Raw genomic sequence first — 19,932 nt, forward strand, 5'->3', positions numbered from 1 at the left:
CTTATTGTCTATTTAAATGGAACTAAATATAAACCTGAATAAAAAAATTTATGATTTTGCTGTATTTTAGAGACGTAGAAGTTATGCCTCAAAATGATTCTATTTTATTTACCTTATTATTCTAACAAATATATGTATATATATATATGTCACTATTCCAGTTTTGATCTCTCTTCTTCCATGAAATCCGAGAAAAAAAAACGAGAAACAGTGGGGGGAGACATTGATTCGATGAATGAAAATGAGGCGCAGCCCGGACATTGCTTTACGTGTAAACTTAAAGTTAGGCCAAAAACCTGGAAACTTTTCACATTGTTTTGAAAAATCCTAACACATATATAACAAGATTCATCAACTACAAATCTCGCTCGTCTTTTCCGGATATATATCTGCATTTGGTTTGAACGATGGCGGTGGCTTTCAATTTTGACAGTTCAAATTAATGGCCCTGGGCAACCACCAGTCCACAACTAACTCGCACATCTAAATATTCATTACTATTAAGCCAAGCCGATAATCAATCGATGGCAGATGATTTTTCATATGTAAATATTTATTGCTTTATTACAAGAAGAAGTAGACGGGTTTTGCTTTTCGTTGCTGCCAAAATTGTCTTTTCAATTTATTTATCCATTAAAAAGCTCACTGAGGAAAAAAAAAAAGAAAAAAGGAGTGAATTGTGAATCCAAGAAATGTTACCAATTAAGAACTGCAAACGCAAAACTAGAGTTTTCACAGGGCTTTCGGTGCCGGCCAAGAAATAGCTAGCTTACAGAAGAATGGAACATTCCATGCTGCATGCAAAAAATCTAAAAGATTCTATACTTTGTAAGCTAAATTTTGGGTTCCAATTTTGTTATATTTTTCATAGTTGTATTAAAATTGATTGTTATTTGTCGAATTTTAGGAAAGAAGGCATAAAGAATCCAACATTTACCTATTAATATAATATAATATAATTTATATATATGCTTTGTTTAAGTCGTGCTGCTAAAAAGCAATGGCTGCAGCCTTGTGCTGAGTACCGAATGGAAGATACATGAATTTTGCGGAGCACGTGTGACAGGTAGCACAACAGCTTCAAATTTTCTGCAAAATTTAATTTTCAGCCCTTAGCCGATTTGATAGATCTATTTCTACTCATTGTCTTACAAACACTGTCAAATGATATTAAATTTCATCTGTACGTTGCTTGTATAATTCCACAGCAATTGTCAATGTCTCGTTGAAAAGCTTAGAAACAGGGAAATAAATGATGCTAAGGGAAACAACAATAAACAAATAACATTAATATGCTCATTCTAGAGATTTGTGAGACCATACACCTCAAATCTGTACTTCTCATCTGCAGGTATATATTTATATCTCATTTGCAAATATCCATCAGACAAATGATGGGGTACCAAATTTCAGCTGAGGCATAAATTTTAGAGTTGGATGGATATATTTTTATATTTAAGACCCAAAGCTGGGATAAAACCTGAAAGTTCTTAAATGATTTTTTGTTTTTCTCATAAAAAGAAGATTTTATTGTAAAAGGCATTAACAGCAAGTAAAAGAGATTAACAATCCCATTCAAATCTCAAAAAGGTAAACTCAAACAAATAAAAACTCATAAATTAGAAGATAAAAGAATAAAGAAACAAAGTGAAATGAAGTATGAATCTAAATATAATCTTCAATTCTTTTTTGTTGGTGGAGTTCAATACATATATATTAATGATCGTAAAACTCAGAGGTCATTTTTAAAAGCTATAATATGAATCAACTTTAACTATCAAAATTCGCCTTGATGTGATGGTTGTGACATTTAGTACAATAAAAAGTATCATGCATAGAATTTATTATATGATGAAACTTGCAACAAAACAAGAAAAAATAGTGAATAACATAACTGTAAGATTAAATATAAAAAGCAAATCATGTCACCATTAACGGTGGCCCAAGTTAGAGGCCATGCCCAACACGCTCATAATTAGTGCATGAAAAACTTCACATTGCTTCATGAAACTTTCGAACTTCTCAAGAACAAGGTAAAAAAAAAAAATTTAGGTGAAAAGTACAAAGGATGAGAGTTAAAGACGAAACCACATGTCCTATAGAGATATAGAATAGAGAAAAGGTATAAAGGATGCTTATGGTGTTATAGTATTATTAGTCACACTTTTTCAAGAGAATAACATCTGAAAAAGAATGACTCATAATTTGATTGTACAAGCTAATGGGTAAACAATTATAATAGCTATCCAGTCTAAAGAGCATGATAGGAACTGTTAGGATTTTAACCCGATTAAGTAACGAACAAGAAAATAACAGAATAAATTGAGAAATTGAACACACAAATTTAATGTGGAAAAATCCCTCCAAAGAGGATAAAAAACTACGGGCAAAGATAATTTTACTATAATGGCAAAAGAACGAATAGTACAAAAGATGGAGATAAAAACTAAACCCCGAAAACCCGAAAACAAAAAACCCACAAAACGTAAACACAAAATTCTATAAATGTGTTATGAGTTCTAATCTCTAATGGGTGTATTTTCTAAGGTTGTAAAAGAGCCTATTTATAGGCTAAATTCATAGATCAAATAATAATAAAATAATCTAAACTAATCAGTGTTTGATTGAAACGAGTAAACAGAGTTTAACTGAAAGACTATTTTTCAAATTTGACTGAAAATAGGAGTCATATTTAACAAATCTCCACCTTGACTCATATTTTCACAACGCCATCTTTGCCAAAGCCCGCCACGAGCCTATTTTGAACTATGCAGGGAATTAATTGAGTCGAATTTGTACTTAGAAACTGGAAGACTTCTAGCCTTCGACTTGTACACTGCCAAATCAAAACTAACCCGAGTCTGATTTTCACGAACACAGTGCCCTAACTTTTCAAAACCTGCATCTAAAAGAGAACTTCTCTTCAACGAAACAGTCATACCTTTTTCCCTCCTATGACCAAGTTGCCTCCGCTCCAAACAAGTTGACTTCAACTCCGTAACGGACGAGGGACGTCCGATTTCACCGGTCACTGTATAACCTTCCAGAATATAAAGACTGCCGGTTCTTTTACCTTTTAACAAAACGAGAGCTCCACGAGATACTTTAATACCACTCGACTCGATGTTGATTTTGCATCCTTTCAAGTCTAAAATACTTAAGGAGATGAGATTCTTTCGTAAATCAGGTACATATCTGACATCTGAGAGTGTCCTAATCGTCCCATCGTGCATCTTAATTTTAATAGTACCAATACCAATTACCTTACTAGATGAATCGTTTCCCATGCGCACAAATCCACATTCAATCGAACTGTATGTGGAGAACCATTCTCTATTGGGACACATGTGGAAAGAACATCCTGAATCTAGGATCCACTCGGACGTGAGCTTGGTGTTATCACTTGTTGACACTAACAAGAAATCATCCCCATTTTCATCGGCCAAATTAGCACCAGCTACATCTTTCTCGTTACTCTCAGCAGCTTTTTTATTTCGCAGTTTATAACAATTTGCTTTGACGTGACCTAACTTTTTACAATAGCGACACATTTTATCTCGTTTCTTTGATGCTACCAAAACGGAAGCTTGCCTATTGTCTTGCTATCCAAATGAAGCTCATTGTTGAGTTTGTCTCTACTCAACAAATGACCCTTCACATCTTCGAATGAGAGTTTGTCTCTGCCATAAATCAGGGTCTCCTTAAAAGACTTGTAAGAAGGGGGTAAAGAGCACAATAATAGCATAGCCTGATCTTCATCGTCAATATGAACCTCAACATTCTTTAAATCATTTAAAAGAGTAATGAATTGACTGATGTGATCTCTAAGAAGCTCACCTTCGTTCATGCGAAACGTAAATAGACGTTGTTTCAACACTAAACGATTAGCTAGAGACTTAGTCGCATAAAGAGTTTCTAACCTTTTCCACAAGGCAGATGAGGTCTTCTCCATCAATACCTCCTGCAATACCGTATTCGTAAGGCACAACTGGATTGCAGATAAAGCCTTTTCATCAAGTTCTATTTTATTTAGATTCTCAGGCTTTTTCCCGATAACAACCTTTTTCAAGCCTAATTGAACTAGAATTGCCATCATCCGAACTTGCCACAGATTGAAATTTGTCTCACCATCGAACTTCTCAATTTCAAACCTTATTGTTGCCATCTCTGAATGGCTGATCTATGAAAATTAAACTAGCTTTGATACCACTTTTAGGATTTTAACCTTATTAAGTAACGAACAAGAAAATAGCAGAATAAATTGAGAAATTGAATACACAAATTTAACGTAGAAAAACCCCTTCAAAGAGGATAAAAAACCACGGGTAAAGATAATTTTACTATAATGGCAAAAGAACGAATAATACAAAAGATGGAGATAAAAACTAAACCCTGAAAACCCAAAAACAAAGAACTCACAAAACACAAACACAAAATTCTCTAAATGTGTTATGAGTTCTAATCTCTAATGGGTGTATTTTCTAATGTTGTAAATGTAATGACCCGAATTTTACCGTTACCGAAAAAGTGTATTTTCGGGTCTCTGTTTCTGAAAAATGGATTCGTAAATGAGTAGTTAATTAGAGTTTAATTAAGTGAATTTAATTTAATTAAGAGTAATTAAGAAAAAAGACTAAATTGAATAAGGGGTAAAAGTTAAATTATAGATTAAAAAAAATAAAAAGGACTAAAAAGGAAATTATACAAAAAGTATAAATTGAGGCGGTGTACCGTGAAGAAAATCTAAGATTTTTTTTATGTTTAATATATTATTATATTATTATATAATAAAGATATTTTATGTTTTAATTATATTATATTATATTATATTATATAAACTAAAGAAACAAAAGAAAGGAAATAGAAACAGAATGAAATGAAACATAGAGCAGGGGAGAAAAAGAAAGAAAGAAAGGGAGAAAAGAGAAAATTGAAGGTTTGAAGCTTTAAGCTTTAATAGGTAAGTCAATCAAGCCCTTTTTACTTAATTTTGATGTTTTAGAACAAAGTTTTGATGAAATTAAGTTGATATTCTGATAGTTATTAGATTTCTAGATATTGTCCATGTTAAATAAAATGATGAATTAAGGGCTAAATTGATAGAAATTCAAGTTAAAAATGATACAAGGATTGAATTGTAAAGTGATTCTCATAAGTTTTATGCTTTAAGGACTAAATTGAAAGAATTTCGAAATTATGATTTTATGATGAAAAATAGATAATTATGTCTAAGTTTGGTTAAAAAATTGAGTAGAAATAAACTATGAATTAAGATAGAAAAGTAAGTGAATTTAGTTAGGATTAAATTGAAATTAAAGTAAATCAATATTTTGTACTAAGACTATTTTGGACAGCAGCAGTAGTCTATGTTTGAAAAATCACCAAAAATTTTATAAATTGAATTAGAGGATGAATAAAATATGGAATTAAAGATTATTGAGTCTAGTTTCTTATAGAAGAAACGGTATAAGCAATTGAGTTGTAAATTATGAGATATAATGAATTTTGTGAGATAAGGTCAGAATAAATTCGGGTTTCCCTGTTCTGACTTTGGAAAATCACCAAAAATTGAAGAAAAATAATTAAAGGCTTAAAGTTATATGTTTAGAATCCCTAATGAGTCTATTTTTAGGAGAAATCAACGGGAATATTATCCGAGTTCTGTACTGTGAGATAATTGATTTTTAGTGAAGAAGGGACGAAACTGTCAGACAGCAGAATAGGGGTGAATTTAAAGAATAAACTGTACTTAATGGCTAAACCAAAAATTCTGAAAATTTTATTGTAAGAAGATTTGTGAGTCTAGTTTCAAGAAAAATTAGCAGATCTTAATTTAGAATTCTATAACTCAAGATATGAATTAGTAATGTATTAATGATTATGAATTGTATTAATTTCGTAGTCAATGTGGTACCGGAAATCTCGGCTAAGAAAGGACAAGACAAAGTCAACGGGAGTTAGTTCGGATTATAGAAATAAAAATCGTAATTTTTGAGCTAACTCCCGTTGACTTTGTCTTGTCCTTTCTTAGCCGAGATTTCTGGTACCACATTGACTACGAAATTAATACAATTCATAATCATTAATACATTACTAATTCATATCTTGAGTTACAGAATTCTAAATTAAGATCCGCTAATTTTTTCTGAAACTAGACTCACAAATATTCTTACAATAAAATTTTCAGAATTTTTGGTTTAGCCATTAAGTACAGTTTATTCTTTAAATTCACCCCTATTCTGCTGTCTAACAGTTTCGTCCCTTCTTCACTAAAAATTAATTATCTCACAGTACAGAACTCGGATAATATTCCCGTTGATTTCTCCTGAAAATAGACTCATTAGGGATTCTAAACATATAACTTTAAGCCTTTAATTATTTTTATTCAATTTTTTGTGATTTTCCAAAGTCAGAACAGTGAAACCCGAATTCATTCTAACTTTATCTCACAAAATTCATTATATCTCATAATTTACAACTCAATTGCTTATACCGTTTCTTCTATAAGAAACTAGACTCAATAAGCTTTAATTAAATATTTTATTCATCCTCTAATTCAATTTCTAAAATTTTTGGTGATTTTTCAAACATAGACTACTGTTGCTGTCCAAAATAGTCTTAGTACAAAATATTGATTTACTTTAATTTCAATTTAATCCTAACTAAATTCACTTACTTTTCTATCTTAATTCATAGTTTATTTCTACTCAATTTTTTAACCAAACTTAGACATAATTATCTATTTTTCATCATAAAACCATAATTTCGAAATTCTTTCAATTTAGTCCTTAAAGCATAAAACTTATGAATCACTTTACAATTCAATCCTTGTATCATTTTTAACTTGAATTTCTATCAATTTAGCCCTTAATTCATCATTTTATTTAACATGGACAATATCTAGAAATCTAATAACTATCAAAATATCAACTTAATTTCATCAAAACTTTGTTCTAAAACTTCTAAAACATCAAAATTAAGTAAAAAAGGCTTAATTGACTTACCTATTAAAGCTTAAAGCTTCAAACCTTCAATTTTCTCTTTTCTCCCTTTCTTTCTTTCTTTTTCTCCCCTGCTCTCTGTTTCGTTTCATTCTGTTTCTATTTCCTTTATTTTGTTTCTTTAGTTTATATAATATAATATAATATAATATAATATAATATAATATAATATAATATAATTAAAACATAAAATATCTTTATTATATAATAATATAATAATATAATAATATATTAAACATAAAAAAAATCTTAGATTTTCTTCACGGTACACCGCCTCAATTTATACTTTTTGTATAATTTCCTTTGTAGTCCTTTTTATTTTCTTTTAATCTATAATTTAACTTTTACCCCTTATTTAATTTAGTGTTTTTTCTTAATTACTCTTAATTAAATTCAATTCACTTAATTAAACTCTAATTAACTACTCATTTTACTTCGTAAATATTTTTAATAAATATTTACGAATCCATTTTTCAGAAATAGAGACCCGAAAATACACTTTTTCGGTAACGGTAAAATTCGGGTCATTACAGTAAAAGAGCCTATTTATAGGCTAAATTCATAGATCAAATAATAATAAAATAATCTAAACTAATCAGTGTTTGATTGAAACAAGTAAACAGAGTTTAACTGAAATACTATTTTTCAAATTTGACTGAAAATATGAGTCATATTTAACAGGAACAATAATACTTATTTATCGATTGAAAACGCTGCAATTCGGACATAAGAGGGGCATTCCTTCTAAAATCCCTAGACAATCATTCCATGTGGATGAAGAATCGGGTTTTCAGCCAAGAAAATGAGTCGACAAGGAAGCTCATCACCATGCGTCTAGGACTTGCCAAACTACTGAAATTGGGTGTCATCAAGTGCATGGCATGGGCAAAGTTCTCAAGTCAAATTGCCTTCAGGTGCATTAGAAAAGATGGACCAATTGCAAGCGACCTCGAATAGTTCCATGAATTCATGTTGTGCACACAGAGTCATGAAGGAACATGTTATCGTTGAAGTGTTATAACGACATAGGCAGGGGAAAATCCTGGGCTTTTTATTTGCCTTTACTTTATTTTTATGCTAGTTTTTATTAACCCTCCTAGGTAATCCCATGCAATGTGGTATTTGTATAAAAAAAGTTGCATGATTTTCTTTTTCATTATCTTACTCTTTATCTAAATCCATTTGCTTAAGCATGTATTGCAACACATTTTGGAGCAAAAACACCAACATCCTCACTTTTATTATTCTTTCAAGCATGTTCTCTCGTTTATTCATCCCCTTCATTGGAAGATCAACCTGTATTTCTAAAAAAAAACTTATTTGTAATCTTAATATCTACTGCATCAATCAATATTCAGTAAAAATAAAGAAATGTGTTAAGTTGTAGGTGCAACTAAGCTTTCATAATTTACTTAATTATATTTAACTTTGGAAAGAAAATGTGCAAAAAATAAAAAGCAAGCCTAGAAGATAGTTTTTGATTTCTCACAGTATTCATCGAAACGAATCCAACAATTAATCTTCCACAAAATTATTTTTTAATAAAATATATAAATACAAAAGAAGTCTTGCTCCCTTTATTAAGGAAAAAACAAATAAATAATGGGTTCACAATGCCTCTTAACAGCTAAATAAGAGGGCTATCTTGTACGATAGGTAATGTAAGTACACAAAATAAATGGAAGAAAAGAAATACTAACAATGGAATTTCATAGATAATTCATTGAAATCTTTCTTGCATTAAAGACATTTAGCAGACGACGACGTATAGTCTTGTATCCATCAGCCATAAAAAATTAAAAAGAAAAAAAAAAGAAAAGGAGAAAAGGTTACGGAGCAAAGTAGATGGACCCCGTTGGTTTTCATTTGGGTTCCTCTCGATCCATGGGACCTCTCTTTCAGTCCGTAAACCTTTTGTTTTTTGAAAGCAGAGTTTCAAATTCAATGATTTGATACCTCAAATCCACGCCCATTTTTATCAGGTTCAATTCTCTCTCATGCTTTAAAAAAATCTTAATTCCGTAATTTGAATCTCGTCTTATCTTTGGAATATAATTTATTTCAAATCGATTTAACTGCGTATCCTTCTTAGTTCTGGAGTCTTTTTCACTTTCTTTAATTTGCTTATAATAATTAATTAATTAGTTACGACAGTAAGTTTTCATAATTTCATTCAATTCGCGGCGTATTTTACTTTCTTGGAATGGATCCTAATTTCGTTCCTAATACGCAATTCACGGGTTAGATCTTGTTAGATTGTGATTTGAAAACTTGAGATCATGGCGTTTTTCTGATAATTTATTGGCGCTATGTCAATGTAGGGGTTCTGATGTGCTTAAAACGGTGGACTTGATTTTTCAGATCGAGTTGTTTTATGTATATAGAGTTAAAAGGGGGAAAAAGAAGAGAAAAGGATGGCTTGGTTTAGCGGGAAGGTGTCTTTAGGAGGCTTTCCTGATATTGCTGGGGCAGTTAATAAATTGCAGGAGAGCGTGAAGAATATTGAGAAGAATTTCGATAACGCTCTCGGTTTTGAAGAGAAGTCTGAATCAAGCAGCAATGAAGGTGATCTTTTTTTCTATGTTTTATGTTCCTAATATTCTGTGCAATCTTTATATATCTGAACGCTAATTCCTAGCGCAAGCCTCTGTTTGCCGTAAATTTCAGATTAAGATATTAGGTTGATTTTGGTGAATAGTAATGGTGGTTGTAAATTATTTGGTCATTTAACCTTGAATTGTAAAGTTTGTTAGTAAAGCTTTCTGCTTTGATTCCATTTTTGTGAGAATTCAATTAGGAAATTGTCTCTACTTACTCAATGCTAATCTTATTGCTGGAGATAGAAATGTTAAAAAAATATAATTCATGAAAAAGGTTTGCATTGTTGGCTAATATACCTAAATAATCCTGTGAAGGGTTAATCCTTTACTATTTTATTCGAGTTTGGAATAACTAGAAACTAAAGCCTTTTTGCTACCTAATAACTGCTTAGACTTCCTGTTATAATGTGGGTTTTGCACCTGTATCATACTTATGACTTCCTGTCTATATTCATTCCAGCTTCAGGATTGTGGCCTTCAGACAGAAAGGCAATCTTTGATCCAGTTATGTCCTTTATGGGTCAAAAAGGTGAGGAGAATGCTGTTGAGTCATCAGGAAAACTTGAATCTTCACAGGATCCACCCAAAGCTGTGGAAAAGGAAGAGGCTGAAACTGACAGTTCAACTTATCCTCATGAGAAAACGTCTGTTGAAGATGATAAAGCAGCTGTCAAGTTAGAAAAAGAGAACAAACATTCAGAGGCTGTGGAGAGAGCTGATACAGCCATTTCAGACTCTGGTAAAGCTGAATCAGAACCAGAACCAGTTTCTACCGAGCCTTCTCAAACTACCTTGCAGAATGTTGGGTCATCAGATTCCCCTGACACTGAACAACAAAAAGAAAGCTTTGTTATGGTCATTTCTGATGACTCTGACTCCAAGGAAGCTAAATTAGATAAGGCAGAAGTAGACCAAGTTGAGGATGCTGAGCCTGTGCCAGCAAAGTCAAGTGATGCTGTTGACATACTTGAAAGTAAAGATGAACAAAAGACACACACGGAAGAGATTTCAGATAAAAGTTCTCCAGTTAAATCAGACGAATCAAGTGATTGGCAAGATGATGCCGGTGCTTGCCCTGAAGAGTCGGTGCTCTCAAGTTCACATTCTATCAGTGTAGAGGAGACTAACAGTGTTCAGGAATTTCCATTGGCCAATGTGCTTCCTTCATATGAGGCTCAAGGGATGGTTTCTGAATCAGTTTTTGTTGGAAATGATGCAAATGATGAAAAAGTTGAAGTGAGTGAGCAGACCAATGATAGTGAAACTGATGTTAAAGAAGAAATGCACTTGAGTTCTGCAACTATCATGCCCTCCTCAGTTGATTCTATGCATGAATTGGAGAAGGTGAGGATGGAAATGAAAATGATGGAATCTGCATTGCAAGGTGCTGCAAGGCAAGCTCAGGTATTTCAAATTTTCCATAATTTTATGTAGGAAGCATGCGCGTGTGAGATTGACTTTGATGCATGCTACTGTTTCTATTGGAAGTTGACTGATGCCATTCTAGGATTGGCTGAAGCTCACGAGTATTTTTCTTTTTACTAGTTCTCCTTCTCTCATTCATATCACTTTTCCTAGTGTGAACAAATAACATTACAAGGTTAGATCCTTTATGATGCTCCATAACACCAGCAGCATTACATTTTTAGTGCATTTCTTTTGATTTTAAGGTAAGAGGGGGAGTGTTTGGGGGGGGGGTTGCGGATGGTAGTGTATATATCATTCTCTGCAAGGTGAATTTTCTGTGATTGAACTTTAGGCTTCAGGCGTTACCTCCTATATGTAGATGATTTTACCACTAAATTTAGAAGGGAAGCTTATATTCCTCTGATTTATTTGGATATGAACTTTAATGTCTATTCTATGCATTTGATGATGGTATCTTATGCTATATTTGTCCAAGAGAGAGGGCATTAAAGAAATGAAATCTTATTTTATATTATCTGTTTTGGTTGAAGTTTTATGGTTCTTGAATTTCTAACTTCAATTTGTTTCTTTTATAGGCAAAAGCTGATGAAATTGCAAAGCTGATGAACGAGAATGAGCAACTTAAAGCTGTAATTGAGGATTTGAAGGTATGTACAGGCATTTCTGTTCCCCCTAGATATTTAACAAGGTTTGGTGTTCTGTGATAGCGACACTTAAGAGATTTTTTTTTCTTCTGTCTGTTGTTTCAAGTGCTTGCTGCTTTGAGCACACATTAATCTCTTGAATGAGAACAATCAACATTAATCTCTTGAATGAGAACGATCATCTCACTAGAGATTAAATGAACAATGTCAAAGTTATCAATTAGAAGATCTGACTAGAAACATGGGTTATCATATAATTCAGTATTTGGCTGATGCATGATAAAATGATTGATGCTTAGATGGTTTTGCTGATTGTTTTTTGTTCTATACATGTGTGTTAGATTAGATCTAGAAATATATTGTGCAAATATTCTTATCATATGCTCCTCTGTTTTATTGTCCGTGGTCAAGTTTCTTTTGTCTGAATGTGGTTTTATTTCCATGTGTATACACTTTAGAATCATCAATTTCTATAAAAGTTTTCGAACTGGATATCTTATAGATGAAAAATGGTTGAATCTCTCATGTAGAGAAAATTTGTGTTCTATATAAATTTGCATGGTGTTTGTATTGGACTTGAGGTGAGCCCTCATGGTCTCTAATACATTTTGTATAATCTTGATTGCTGTAAAATCTGATGTATGTGGACTATAAATGTGGGTCATAGCAGTGGTTGGAATCTTGTTTATGCAAATTGTTCTCAATGATGGGGAACTATTATTCTCTTTGTTTCATATTTATAGCCAAATTTCCTTTGAAAAATTGGTGGCAGGGGGTGTCTGGTTCAGTTCTTGATATAGTTAATTTAATCATGTAAATACTTATAATCGCATTTCAATGAGAAAAATATGTAATTTGACTCTGTTATGTTATTGCCAGTGCTTCCCTTGATATACCAGTCAAGTTGTTGGAATCTACGTCCTAATTCGTAACTGTTATGATATTGTCATTTAGTTTAATTCTTCTAATTTTTTATTTCTCATCATTTTTTTAATATATATATATAAGTTAAAGCACACACACACACACTCTCTCTCTCTCTCACACACACACACACACACTCACTCATAATCATCCACCACTTCAAGAAATGAGTAACAACTACTTTATGTTATTGCCAATGCTTCCATGCTTCCATGATATAGCATTCCAATGGTTGGAACCTACATCATAAATCATAAGTGTTAGTTCTCCTAATTTTTATTCTTCATGTTTGTTAAAATATAAGTCATTTAATTTCTACCCATATTCCTTTTTGTTTCTTCTACAGTAATCATCTAGCAGTTGAAGAAATAAGTGTTAACTACTAATTAGATATTTAGATGGATACTTCACCGTCTCTCTCCTAATAAAAAAAATAAAAAAGGATTGCAATTTAACTCATGAAAGTTTGGAACAGAGAAAATCCAATGAAGCAGAAATGGAGTCATTGCAAGAAGAATATCATCAAAGGGTTTCAACTCTGGAAAGGAAGGTACGTTCCAGTCTTCAATCACTTCCTTTCTTTTCTTTCATTTCTGTATTAATTTCTTGTTTATATTTCTCCTTGCTATACCATCATTGAGATATTTTAGGACCTTTTGCTGAAGCTTGAATCAGTAAACCTTTTTTGTCAGAAGTTAAGAGTTGTGATTAAACTTCTTGTTCCTTAATGAGTGAACATGATGAACTGATATCAATAGCATATCCTTGGGTATGTAGGAAGACCAACTATCACTTGGGCTTTTGGGCTTGACATGACTCCTTTAGCCCTATTTCATCACATAAAATCCATGATCCCTGAAACTGAAATCTAGGTCCTCCCTGGCAGAAGCCCCATATCTTATCATTGGGATGTCCTCCTTTGAACTAAATAAAATATTTTTAAATGCTATGCATGCTTTTAAAGTTTGATTATACTGTATTGCCTTGGCACTTGCCAAGCAATCTCTTAAAATTTGCCATCTGCCTATGGACTCGGGCCTTGACAACAGTGATTCTAGAAAAGTTTTATTAAATATTTTGCACTGTTTGTAACCATCTACCTAGCTTATAAATTTATAATCTAGTTTTATGGAATATCTTGACATGCACATTTAAATTGTTTTAATATCTTGACTGTGATGGAAAAGTAGCATCTTTGTTGTCTATTGGATTAACTGGTGTTATTGACTATATATATGAGATTAAGTATTATATGAGGTTATACATGCATTGATATCTAGTTTTCAGGATACTTTTCCTCTCTTTCTCATTCTCATAGTAGCATCAATAATGATGTGATATCTTGCTTGAAGTCCCTTATTATAACTAAAAGGTTACACCCAATAATATTTTGCCTTATTAACTGTGAAGTAATTATCATTATTTAAGTAGTTATTTTGCATGAGATATGATTTATCTAGGGTGGTTCAGAAAAGGAGTTCAATGATTTCTACCCACTCTGGTTGCAATTAGTTGAAAATGTGCCAATGCATTGTTGCTTTCATAGCAGTTGATCATAACTGGAAAGAGATTCTGGGAAAAGGTTGTCCTTTTAAGCAGTTTTCTCTTGGTGTACGTTATTCCAGGTTTATGCCCTTACTAAGGAAAGGGATACTCTTCGAAGAGAGCAGAATAAAAAAAGTGATGCTGCTGCTCTTTTGAAGGAAAAAGATGAAATAATTAAACAAGTAATGGCTGAAGGTGAGTCCTGAAAATTCCTGTTTATGTTTGATGCAACGCACTTTAGTTCTTTTCTTGTTCAAAATCATATATTTTTCTTGTCTTAGATTTGTTGGCACTTGTTGGATAGAACTCACATCATTTTTTTGTATTGGAGTTTCTGCAACAAAAGAGCCCACCTATATTGGAGAATATAGGGACACACTTTGCTGTTAAGAAATAACTTGAATAGGATTATTACGCAATACATTCTAGAGGAAGGTTAGGTGTGCAGGGTATAGGTTCTATATATAGAAGAATTCTTCAACTCCTTGCCTACCTAGCCTTTCCAATTGAGCTAAAATTTAAGGGAGACATATATGATTTAACATGTATGGGATTTTAGTTAAAAGGATTATTCTTGGGTGCATCTTTTAGCGTCGTTGTTCCTTTGCATTCTTAATGCAAGATATTTGTCTATCCTCTCAGGTGAAGAACTTTCAAAGAAGCAGGCTACTCAAGAATCACTGATCAGGAAACTAAGGGCTCAGGTATAGCAATGTGTCAGGTGATTGTTTATCTATATTTCTGGAACTCCTCTTTCTTTTTCTTCATTTCCTTACTTTTATGTTTCTTTGCATATCTTGTCATACTAGATTAGAGAGCTCGAAGAGGAGAAGAAAGGTCTGACTACAAAGCTTCAGGCAAGTGCATGCCTTAGAATTGAAAAGTTCTTTATATTACTTTTTGAGTTCAAGATATAAACTCTGTACTGTGCTCTATTTTTATCCTCCCTCGAGCAAAACAGCATCTTCCAGGTTAGTTGTTTTTTCCATAGTAAGACAAGGTTTGGATTCTGTATTACCATGTAGTTGCTTAATATAATTGTGAAAAGTGAAAACTGCCTGTAGTTATGCTGTATTTACACTTTGTTCATTTGGATACTTGGTTTTAAACTTGAGATTTTTGGTTCAATAGACAGAACATCATAGAACTACAGGATGCTATTATTTTTTTAGACCCATTCTTCTGTGAAGTTAGCCTTGTGGTTGGATTACCATGCTGTTGGTGCTGCCTTACTGGTTTGTTTATACACGTATCAGAACTTAAAAATAGTAAGGGAAAAAATGTAAAAGAAACACTGCTTACTTTTAACTAATGTTCCTTTTTACTTCATTTTGTCTGAGTGATCTAAACATATTAAAAATATTACTCAAATCCAGTAAGACCTGAGAGGAAGTGGAAATCTCCTAATAAGTTCTAGACCTGTGGGGCATTTTATTCTTTACCTTTAGAATGTATTATTTTTTGGCGTAATTTTGTCCCTGAATTTCTTCGAATTCGTAAGAGGAATTCTGCCACTTAAATATAAGTTCTTTTGACTTGTTGATAGTTTATGCTCTTTGTCCTGCTTTTAGGTTGAAGAGAACAAGGTAGAGAGTATCAAGAAGGACAAGACAGCTACAGAGAAGTTGCTGCAAGAAACAATTGAAAAACACCAAGTTGAACTTGCAGCTCAGAAAGACTTCTATACAAATGCTCTGAATGCAGCAAGGGAGGCTGAAGCACTAGCAGAGGCACGTGCCAATAATGAAGCAAGAACTGAATTGGAGAGTCGCCTAAGAGAGGCTGAAGAACGTGAATCTATGCTAGTACAGACACTTGAAGAATTAAGGCAAACCTTAAGCAGAAAGGAGCAGCAGGTTTTCGTTGTATTAAATAAGTTTTCAGATTTTATCATGCTAATATATGAAAAGTATGATTATTGTTATTTTCTATTTATGTAGGCAGTCTTTAGAGAAGACATGCTTCGCAGGGACATTGAAGATCTTCAAAAACGTTATCAAGTATTCTGAGTTTATGCTGACTATAATATTAAATCTTTCCTTGATACATTTCCTTTCAGAAATTTGTTTCTGGTAGTTCACAACTTTAATTTTTGTTTCTAGGCAAGCGAGCGTCGGTGTGAGGAGTTGATTACACAAGTACCTGAGTCTACAAGACCACTTTTAAGGCAGATTGAAGCCATGCAGGTTAAATATGTTTTTCTAGTGCATTCTTAAAAAGATTCAAGGATTATGGTCTTTTTTTTTTAGTAAGATAAAAAGAAAAATGGATTTGCTTTTGAATTTTTATTTTGTGCTCTATTTTTAATAGGAAACAACTTCCAGAAGAGCAGAAGCTTGGGCTGCTGTGGAGAGATCTCTAAACTCTCGTCTCCAGGTGTTTAGAATGTTATTGCATTTATGATATCATATAAAGTTGTATATTGTCATAATTATCTATTTGAAATTTACAGGAAGCTGAGTCAAAAGCAGCAGCTGCTGAAGAGAGAGAGCGATCTGTAAATGAACGCTTATCTCAAACCTTATCACGAATTAATGTTCTTGAAGCTCAGGTTCTAGTTCTGTGGCTGATGTATGTTTTATTTGTGGAAACATTTCTGGATATTGGCTTAACCTTTGCTTTGCTTCAGATTTCATGTCTAAGAGCAGAACAAACACAGCTAAGCAGGTCCCTTGAGAAAGAGAGACAGAGAGCTGCTGAGCAGAGACAGGAATACCTAGCAGCAAAGGAGGAAGCTGATACACGAGAAGTTCGGGCAAACCAGCTTGAGGAAGAAATTAGGGAACTAAGAAGGAAACATAAGCAAGAGTTACAAGATGCTCTTGTGCATCAAGAACTTCTACAACAGGTTTTGCTTTAGAATCATTAGCTTAATATTACTGTTCATTCTCTTTGGTTGTGAGTTGACCAAGTGGGTCATTTCCCATTCTCATGTCTGTAGCTTCAAAGAAAACTCACTTCAGTTGAATTGTTTTCTTGAATTCTATTTTCCTTTTAACTTTGATAAAAAGGAGACCATCTTTTATTCTACAAAAAAGGTTGCAGATTACAGAAGGTACATATGGTTTAGCATTATGAAACATTTTTCAAATTAAGTTATCTGCTGATGTTACATGAGGCATTCCTTGAAAGTTTATTATGCCTATATGGACATAGGAACCATTTGAACTGTTAGTACCTGGATTTGATATTTGGGTTCAGTAATAAGGAAGCCTTTAATTATTTACAGGAAGTAGAAAGGGAGAAAGCTGCTCGGGCAGACTTGGAAAGGACAGTGCGTGTACAATCTACAGAGCTAGCTCCAATAGCAAGGCATAATTCCACTTTGGAGAATGGTATGGTGCTTTCTGTTATGACTTAGTTGATCTTTTATGATCTTCTTTAGTAATTGTGTGACCGTGTCACAGGAAGCTTGTCCCGGAAACTCTCTACTACTAGCAGCATAGAAAGCATGGAGGAAAGCTATTATCTGCAAGCATCTTTGGACTCATCTGATGGTTTCTTTGAAAAAAGAAATATTGTTGGAGAGACAGCATTAAGTCCACTCTACATGAAGAGCATGACACCTAGTGCTTTTGAATCTGCCCTTCGTCAAAAGGAGGGTGAACTTGCATCCTATATGTCACGTTTGGTATGAATTATTCTTTGAGCTCCCATATTCAAATATATCTGTAACTGATTGTTAAACTGTGTGCTCAATACCAGATATTTCCTGATTTTAGGTGTGGATTGTATGTTGCTTACTGTTTAAATAGCTTATATTTACTGGCTTTGCTTCTTTTTCTTTTTTCCTTCAGACTTCCTTGGAGTCTATCCGTGACTCTTTATCCGAAGAGTTGGTGAAAATGACTGCACAGGTGGGTTTCTTAATCTGCTGTCTTGTTAAATGTGAGAGAGGTTTTACTCATTGATATAATAATCTATGTTTTCATCAAATCGCCGACTTTAACGTTATCTACATTTGCTGCAGTGTGAAAAGTTGAAGGCAGAGGCTGCCACTTTGCCTGGAATCCGGACAGAGCTAGAAGCTTTGAGGCGGAGACACTCCGCTGCTCTGGAGCTAATGGGTGAACGCGATGAGGAGGTACATTCCTTTTCTAATTTGGGTTCTTTCTCATTGCTGGCAAACAAAATTTCATATTCAAGGATGTGTGATGAAGCTTATAGATGTTATTTTCATGTACGGCATCAATAGAATATTAAAGCTGAGAGACAAAATGTGCTTTGCTGAACCAAATATTATGATGAAAATGAATGTTCAGAGAGGCAATAACATTTTGAATATCCGGTTTCATTGAATTGTTGCATTTCTGACCCTATTCTGGTTATGAGAACATTATATGATACTGTTGTTATCCATGATGTGCGGATACTTAAGTGGTTGCACCATCTTTCCAGTTAGAGGAACTCCGAGCTGATATTGTAGACCTGAAGGAGATGTACAGAGAGCAAGTTAACTTGCTTGTGAATAAGGTACCTTTTTTATTCCTTTTTACTTTCTTTATTATAAGTAAGCATTACCATTTACTTATTTATTTTGCTGATTCTACATGCTATGCTAAAAGCTACCTGGCTGTGGTTGACAGATCCAAAGAATGAATTCTTCAGCGGTTAACAACTCGTAAGCATTTTTCTTATTATTTTTGGTGGTATTCCAAGACGCAATGTGCATGGTACAGCTGAAGTAGATATGGTTAATGCAATGGTCATTCAAAAAATTATTGTTTTTATATTATCATTCATTCAAGACTATGTGCTTTATCCAAACGGTTGGCTCCTGAGAGATTGAGGGAGCAAGTGCCTTTGTCAAACACTACAACGTATTGTAGTTTGTTGTAAAGAACATGACAAATCTGTTTTACCTAATTCTTCTTTATATATTTTTTCATAATAAAGGGGATATTTTTTATGCATTATATATAATAACTTGATTGTGCTGCATCAAGCGGGATAGGTTGAATATGATTTAGCTCATGCTGGTCCAGGCCATCTATCACAGAAATCCTGCTTCATATTTCTGTCTATAGATTAGGCCCGATGGTTTCGGAAACAACACTAAAATCAACGGGTGTAATACATACGAAAATAGTGTATTAAACATGATATGTTACAGCACAGTTAATACAAATATATTATAGGTTTCATATTTATGTTTAGGATTTTGACATTACTTCTCTGAACTTCGTATTTTTATGATTGATAAAAGAAAATAATGGCATTTGATCTGTTAGAGATAATGTAGGAAAACGCTCTTCACCTTCACCTTCTTTTTAAAAAGAAAAAAAGAAAAAAAAATCGCTACCAAATTATTTTAAATGTGTATTAAAAACTAAATCAAATTCACAGGTAAAATCGTTCGACTCAAACTAGGTTTTTCTATGCATTTATCCTGCTTCGCAATATTTAAGATGATGAGCTAACGAGGCGAGAATAAATTTGAATGAAAGTTCAAGAATATGATACCTTGTTTCATATTTACAATGGCATTATTAAAAAGATTTAAAGTCCATTAAGTACCTTTCCTATGGTACCAAATAGATCTAGTTTTGAATATGATTAAAAAAGTTATAGCACATTTAAATATGATTAAGACTGAAGTGTTCAATATATGAAAATTTACAAGCTGTCTCTTTCCCTAGCAAAGTACTGTTAATGTTTCCACATCATAAGCTGAACGATGCGCGGGGTAGCTTTCTCAAAATGTTAGTCTTTTTTTTTTCTTTTTTTTTCTGATATACATTCCGATTATCAAAACAAACTCCAAGCCCTAACCATAGAAAACAGGGGAAA

The 19,932-nt window shown here is 33.0% G+C and overlaps 1 protein-coding gene and 1 long non-coding RNA gene across 5 annotated transcripts; one reads left to right on the forward strand and one right to left on the reverse strand.

The window, feature by feature from the left end:
- Positions 1-677: 677 nt before the first annotated feature.
- On the reverse strand, positions 678-2,309 carry LOC121229351 (uncharacterized). Its single transcript, XR_005927081.1, has 2 exons — positions 1,930-2,309; positions 678-1,089 (listed from the first exon to the last, which is right to left on the reverse strand). It is a non-coding gene; the product is annotated as an uncharacterized lncRNA (long non-coding RNA).
- A 6,513-nt stretch (positions 2,310-8,822) lies between these two features.
- On the forward strand, positions 8,823-19,058 carry LOC107917908 (golgin candidate 5). 4 transcript variants are annotated; one of them, XM_041113462.1, is made up of 20 exons: positions 8,823-8,983; positions 9,323-9,566; positions 10,062-11,005; positions 11,605-11,676; positions 13,073-13,147; positions 14,223-14,337; positions 14,785-14,846; positions 14,952-14,999; positions 15,714-15,998; positions 16,083-16,142; positions 16,245-16,328; positions 16,453-16,518; positions 16,595-16,693; positions 16,772-16,990; positions 17,372-17,477; positions 17,550-17,773; positions 17,940-17,999; positions 18,113-18,226; positions 18,541-18,615; positions 18,708-19,058. In XM_041113462.1, the coding sequence occupies exons 2-20, from the start codon at positions 9,416-9,418 to the stop codon at positions 18,723-18,725; spliced, it is 2,877 nt and encodes a 958-aa protein (XP_040969396.1). In that variant the 5' UTR covers positions 8,823-8,983; positions 9,323-9,415; the 3' UTR covers positions 18,726-19,058. The 4 variants fall into 4 exon arrangements, with proteins under 4 accessions (XP_040969396.1, XP_016702808.1, XP_040969395.1 ...); XM_016847319.2 differs by having other exon boundaries at positions 18,729-19,058; XM_041113461.1 differs by having other exon boundaries at positions 8,826-8,983; positions 9,363-9,566; positions 18,729-19,058.
- Positions 19,059-19,932: the final 874 nt, after the last annotated feature.

This window comes from Gossypium hirsutum, chromosome A05 (genome assembly GCF_007990345.1).
Source record: "Gossypium hirsutum isolate 1008001.06 chromosome A05, Gossypium_hirsutum_v2.1, whole genome shotgun sequence".
NCBI lineage: Eukaryota > Viridiplantae > Streptophyta > Magnoliopsida > Malvales > Malvaceae > Gossypium > Gossypium hirsutum.

Bases quoted from the DNA above. Each gene is read 5' to 3' on its own strand.
- LOC107917908 (XM_016847319.2), top strand. From the start codon at position 9,416: ATGGCTTGGTTTAGCGGGAAGGTGTCTTTAGGAGGCTTTCCTGATATT. The intron at 13,148-14,222 runs GTACGTTCCAGT...ACGTTATTCCAG, and splicing joins TTTCAACTCTGGAAAGGAAG to GTTTATGCCCTTACTAAGGA. The intron at 14,338-14,784 runs GTGAGTCCTGAA...CTATCCTCTCAG, and splicing joins TAAACAAGTAATGGCTGAAG to GTGAAGAACTTTCAAAGAAG.